The 6,802-nt window shown below is 40.9% G+C and overlaps 1 protein-coding gene across 1 annotated transcript in view; it reads right to left on the reverse strand.

Annotated features, from left to right (window-relative positions):
• Positions 1–6,385, reverse strand: part of LOC109922485 — a 21,927-nt gene extending 15,542 nt beyond the window's left edge. The window contains exons 1-3 of the mRNA XM_048616176.1: positions 6,338–6,385; positions 3,641–3,894; positions 1,555–1,734 (exon numbers count right to left, since the gene is read on the reverse strand). Of these exons, the coding sequence (XP_048472133.1) occupies positions 1,555–1,734; positions 3,641–3,894; positions 6,338–6,384 (481 nt within the window). The 5' untranslated portion in view covers position 6,385. The remainder of the gene's footprint in view (positions 1–1,554; positions 1,735–3,640; positions 3,895–6,337) is intronic.
• Positions 6,386–6,802: the final 417 nt, after the last annotated feature.

Raw genomic sequence — 6,802 nt, forward strand, 5'->3', positions numbered from 1 at the left:
CAGGAAGGCTGACGTTTCGGGCCATTTCTGAAGAAGGGTCTAGGCCCGAAGTGTCAGCTTTCCTGCTCCTCTGATGCTTCTTGGCCTGCTGTGTTCGTCCAGCTCTACACCTTGTTATCTCAGATTCTCTAGCATCTGGAGTTCCTGCTATCTCTCACATTAATAAACACCTTTGGATTTCTTGCAAGATCCATTCCACAATATGAACATTTTTTTTTTGTTAATTTTAAATTTATTCTACCAGTCAAACTCTCAATAAAATCACAGAAATGCTACAGCCCCAGAAGGTTGCATTCAGTCTATTGTGGCTATGTTGAATTGAATAACAACTCACTTAATGTCATTCTCCCACCTTCTCCTGGTAGTCCTGCACATTCTTCCTTTTCAGGTAACAGTCCAATTCCTGATTGACTGCTTCCAAATCTACAACCTGTAACACCTCGAAGGCCAAAGCAGCAGATGCACACAAACATCATCAACTACAAGTTTCTCTCTAAGGTGCATACCATCTTGTCATGATGGTGTAATCACTGTTCCTTCACTGTTGCTGGGTCAAAATCCAGGAATTTTCCTTCCAGTAGCACTTTGGATTAAAAACAGAAGTTGCTGGAAAAGCTCAGCAGGTCTGGCAGCATCCTCAGTTCTGATCTGAGGAAGGGTCACCAGACCCAAAACATTAACTCTGTTTTTTTCTTCACAGATGCTGCTAGACCTGCTGAGATTTTCCAGCAACTTCTGTTTTTGTTCCATTACAGCATCCGCAGTTCTTTCAGTTTTTATTTAGTACTTTGGATTAGCCTAAACCACATGAACTGGAGCAGTTCAAGAAGATAGCTCACCATCGCCTTCTCAAGAGAAATTGAGGATGGGCAACAAGAGCTGACCTGGACAGTGATGCTCAAATCCAGTGACTGAACAAACAAAAGACTAAAATATTAGGAGCAAATTACTGCAGATGCTGGAATCTGTACTGAAATCAAAAAATGCTGGAGATGACTGTGTGTTTGAAAGCAAGTTGACGTTTCGAGTCGAGATGACCCTTCATCAGAGCTGATGTGAAGTGTGGAGGCAGCTATGCAATAGTTGGGGATGGTGGTGGGGAAGGGCAGTGTGCTGGGGGAGAAAGGATGTTGATAGTTCAGATTAAGTGATCAGAATGTGAGAATGGCAGAACAATGGTGTGTCTAAATGCCAGTCTGGGAAGAACAGACAGTTTCACTGGATTGGGGAGAGGGGAGACAAGACGTGGTGACAGAGAATGTAAGAAGTAAAGCTAAAAGAAAGGGAAGGAATGGGTTAACAATTTCAAGCTGTTGAAATCAATATTATGTCCAGAAGGCTGTAAAGTGCTTAGTGTGAAGATGAGATGTTGTTTCTCCACTGCAGCATGCCATGGACAGAACAGTGGGCATGCAAGACTAAAATACCTCTGTCACAGCCTCAGGAAATGTTTCCAGACTTTAATTATTAAATACATGAAAATCTTTACTATTTCTTCTGAGCTTTTTGGAAGAAAATTCCAGCATGCATTCACACAATAAAGGCAATACATACCTACAGCAAACTTTGAGATATTTCTGTCATCAAATGGATTACACTGATAGATACTGATAGGTAATCCAAGCCTTCCTAGGATTGTCGTTGGAAACTGACTCTTTATCAATGGATGAGGAGAGAGTGGAGTGTTAACGTACCAATCATCATTGACTGCACAAACAGGATTTCCATTCAGACCTTTAAAAAGAGAAGAGTTGGAAAGAGACCATCCTGAATTTGATTTGAGAGATTTTTAAATCAACCTGATTGTGCATGTTACGATGCATGTCTGGGGTAGGTGGGATTTGAACCCAGACCTCCTGGCTGGCATAGAGATAGGGACACTGCCATTCCATCACTAGAATTTTATTATACGTTGAGGGATCTAGAAAACATTACTCAGAGAATAGCATTTTCTATCTGTAACTAATATCAATATTTTCAACTTTTGTACAACTCCCAAAGTCTTTCTATTTATCCACATTTAAATCGGATATCTGTATAAAAATACTCGGTGTTATAGAAAATTAAAGGACCGAAAGCATAACATTTGAATAATAGTTATAGATCTGGTTGACTTGCCACTTTTTGAAATTGGACAGCATGAATTATCTGGCCAGATAGATATCAGATGTGTCACTGATAATGATCATGTCCGTTAAAAGTTTCACTAATGTAAAACAGATATTAATCCACTTAGAATCATAAAGATGTACAGACCCTTTGGTCCAACTTGTCCATGCTGACCAGATATTCTAAATTAATCTAGTCCCATTTGGCCCATATCCCTGTAAAAAAAACCCTTCCCGTTCATATACCCATTCAGATGCCTTATAAATGTTATAATTGTACCATTCTCCACCACTTCCTCTGGCAGCTCATTCCATACACACCACTCTCGGCGTGAAAATGTTGCCCCTCATGTCCCTTTTAAAATTTTCCCCCCTCACCTTGAACCTATGCCCCCTGGTTTTGGACTCCCCTACTCTGGGGAAAAGACCTTGGCTATTCATCCTACCCATGCCCTTCATGATTTTATAAACCTTTATAAGGTCACCCCTCAGCTTCTGACGCTCCAGAGAAAAGAGCCCCAGCCTATTCAGCCTCTCCCTAGAACTCAGACCATCCAACCCTGGCAACATCCTTGTAAATCTTTTCCAAACTCTTTCAAGTTTAACAACATCTTTCCTATAGAAGGGAGGCTCGAGTTGAACACAGTACTCCAAAAGTGGCCTAACCAATGCCCTGAACAGCCACAAAATGACCTCCCAACTCCTATAGTCATTGCATTGGTCAATAAAGGCATGCGCTGTGTACCAAACACCTTCTTCATTACCCTGTCTGCTGGCGACTGCACTTTCAAGGAACTATGAACCTGCACTCCACGGTCTCCGTTCAGCAATACTCCCCAGGACCCTATCATTAAGTGTATAAATCCTACTCTGATTTGCCTTTCCAAAATGCAGCATCTCACATTTCATAGAATCGCTACAGTGTAGAAACAGGCCCTTCAGCCCAATAAGTCCATACTGACCCTCAGAGAATCCCACCCAGACCCATCCCCCTATAACCTACACATCCCTGAACACTGCAGGCAATTTAGCATGGCCAATCCACCTAACCTGCACATCTTTGGACTGTGGGAGGAAACCAGAGCACCTGGAGGAAACCCACGCAGACACGGGGAGAATGTGCAAACTCCACACAGATAGTTGCCTGAGGGTGGAATTGAACTGAGGTCCCTGGTGCTGTGAGGCAGCAGTGCTAACCACTGTGCCACTGTCCCACCATACCACCCCAATTTATCTAGATCAATCTCAGAGATGCCTGTAATTCTAACACAGAGTTGAACATGGAGTAATTACTGGGGTATGGATATGCATTGTAATGCAAAGTTAGGATAACTAAATCATTCTTCTTCATGCAAACAGCAATCAACAAGGAATAAAGTAGCATGTAGCGTAGAGAAACAAAGACTCTGAAATCTTTTATGGTGTGAATATATTTACTTTATAGACAGATATGTTAAGATAAGGTAAATGGATCTTCAATGTTGTCTAAATTGTATAGCGTTGCAAATTAAACACTTACAAATAGGTCTTACCATTGATGTGTCTTACTCGATGAGGATGTGGATTGTGCCGGGAGAAAAAGGAATGGTAACTGAGCCTTCCAAAACGTGAACTGCTCTTTGGCTTGGACTGTGGCCTTTCGGCATCAACACTGAAGCGGAGGAGGGAGTTAAGAGGCACAATGCCCGATTTGTCCATCGTCTTATGCTCGTCCTTGTTCATGAAAAGATCAGTCACTGGTTGCCCTAATTTCTCCATTGTTTCTTTTATTGATGCCTTCTCAGCACTTTCAGAAAGAAATAGATTCAATGACAAAGAATTATCCAAGAATGAATTGTACAAATTTCAAATTGTATTGTAAGGAGGCAGAAATCAAAACGATCCCCACTTTAACAAAAGCGTGTAATATTTGAATAACCTCATCCTCATTATTTAATTCCCTCCAGAGATCCATCTCTGCCCAACTCCAACTTTTCCCTGCCTCATAACCCTCTGAGAGTGATTATTCAATTCTGGCCTCTTGTACAAGTCCAATTTTAATTCCTCTTTGACTCCCATTGAAATGATCTTTAATATCTATCTTCTTGAACAAGCTATTGGTGACCTGTTCTAATCTTGTCAATTTCTCTTTGACAATGGTCCCGTGAAATGCCTGGGAAAATGTATTCCAACAAAGTGCTGTATAATGCAGAGTTTTGACCATGCATTATGGTTACCATTCTGTAAGACTTAAATCACACCAATAATCCTTCTATAACTAGCCAACATTTTGTTCAACTTTTATCCCGATAACATTATCTTATTTCTGAGGATGATCAATTAATACCTGATGGAAGAAGTCATAGAATTAATGGCAGTTCAAGCACCTGGAAAAGATTTGGAAAAATACCAGGGAGTGTGGATCTGCAATGTGGAAATCTATAAAAGCAGATTTCTCCACTTTGAACAGCTTTCTGAAATGGGTAGGAACAGACTGACATAAAGAGGAAGACAGAAGTAACATGGCCATGTGCTTAAGATGCATTAGAAACAGAAACTTAACAGTTCTCCATGACATTATTTTACTCTGATTCCAATGCTCATATTCACACATTCTTGGCACACTTACTATCTTGAATCTGCTGTATAAATGTGAGTTGTTGCATCACTAAATATTGTTGGCCAAACATTTTAATGTTAGGAAAAAAAATCTTAGAAAAACATGATGACTCAAAAGATGCAGATAATAGGAAAGAGTGCTTCACTCCATTTGGTCTCCTTACTTGAGAAAGGATGTACTGGCACAGGAGGGGGTACAGAGGGTATTCACTAGAGTTTTTGAGACGATTACTGGAAGTAATGCAATGGTAGGTGATGGCCTAGTGATATTATCGCTAGACTATAATCTAGAAACCCACCTGATGTTCTGGGGTCCTGGGTTCAAATCCCACCACGGCAGATGCTGGAATTTGAGTTTTAAAAAAAGTCTGGAACTAAGAATCTACTGATCTGGCCTATATGTGACTCCAGAGCCACAGCAATGTGGTTGACTCTTAACTGCCCTCTGAAATGGCCAAGCAAGCCATTCAGTTGTATCAATTGCTACAAAGTCTCAAAGAAATGAAACTGGGTGGATCACCTGGCATCGACCTAGGCACCGGAAAAGACAACGACAGAAACAGCCCTGTCGACCCTGCAAGGTCCTCCTCTCTAACATCTGGGGGTTCGTGCCAAATTCCCACCCTAATAGCACTGTGGGTCAACCTACAGCAGGAGGACTGCAGAGGTTCAAGAAGGCAGCTCACCACCACCTTCTCAAGGGCAACTGGGGACAGGCAAGAAATGCTGGCCAGCCGGCGACACCCACATCGCACAAATAAAATGAATAGAAAAAAAACTGAGGCATAGAAATAACCACTACTTCACCGGAGGCGCTCTGACGATGTTACCCAGAACGGTGACGAAACGTCTGCAACCAAACCCACCGGCTTGGTGAGCAAGTCTACAACCTGATGTTCACTAGGTTGATTCTGGAATTCAGAGAGTTGACTTATGAGGAGAGATTGAGACGTCTGGAACTATACTCATCGGAATTTAGAAAAATGAGGGGGGATCATATTAGAAGCATATAAGATTATGAAGGGAATAGATAAGATAGAAACAGGGAGGTTGTTTCCACTGGTGGGTGAAACTAGAACTAAGGGGCATAGCCTCAAAATAAGGGGGAGCGGATTTAGGACTGAATTGAGAAGGAACTTCCTCACCCAAACAGTTGTGAATCTGTGGAATTCTCTGCCCAGTGAAGAAATTGAGACCACCTCGTTAAATGTTTTTAAGGCAAAGATAGTTAGATTTTTGAACAGCAAAGGAATTAAAGGTTATGGTGAGCCCATGGGTAAATGGAGATGAGTCCACAAAAAGATCAGCCATGATCTTATTGAATGGTGGAGCAGGCTCGAGGGGCCAGATGGCCTACTCCTGTTCCTATTTCTTATGTTCTTATACCCCAAATAAAAATGTCTGTAGTTTACTTTAACTGAACACTTCTACTTTTGTTTAACTGCCAGGTGATGTTGATTTAAAATCCAATTCCACTTTTGAGAGGAGTTCCTGCTGTTGATGATTTTAAACAGAATGCATGAGAACAAGAAGGTGTGCGGCATTAAATTGTGACTTTAACAAGTGGTGACCTATCGAGATTAGAGTAAAATCAAAAATAGCCTGGTTTTCTCACATCACAACATACTCACTCCTGCTTGCATTTGGATGCAACAGCTTCACTCGTTGCTGTGGTCATTATGTAACTTTCTGCACACATGACGAAATGCAAAAAGACAAAAGAACAAAGATTCTTCAGTAAGAATAGAAAACATAAATAGAACCAAACAGTACTCAATGTGAGCAATTGAGTTTAGAATTAAAAATATAATCTCACTGGCAACTGACCTTCGGTGATACATTATGTTCTCATAAATATAAAGTAAATGTAACTATTAATTTTTTATTACTAACTCTAGTGATTTATGTAGGAATAGGGTCATTATTGAAGAGAGAAAACTATGTCCTAGCAAAATGTTTCTTAAACCTTTCCTGGTGTGATCACAGTTTAATGCAGGGGAATAAGAACGTTGTTGTGCAGGGTTACCAGGGCTCTTAGGATTGAAATCAGTAATTGACTCTAGTAGGAAGATGTAAGAGTCTGGAATATTGTATGG

Source organism: Rhincodon typus, chromosome 34, assembly GCF_021869965.1.
Source record: "Rhincodon typus isolate 14 chromosome 34, sRhiTyp1.1, whole genome shotgun sequence".
NCBI lineage: Eukaryota > Metazoa > Chordata > Chondrichthyes > Orectolobiformes > Rhincodontidae > Rhincodon > Rhincodon typus.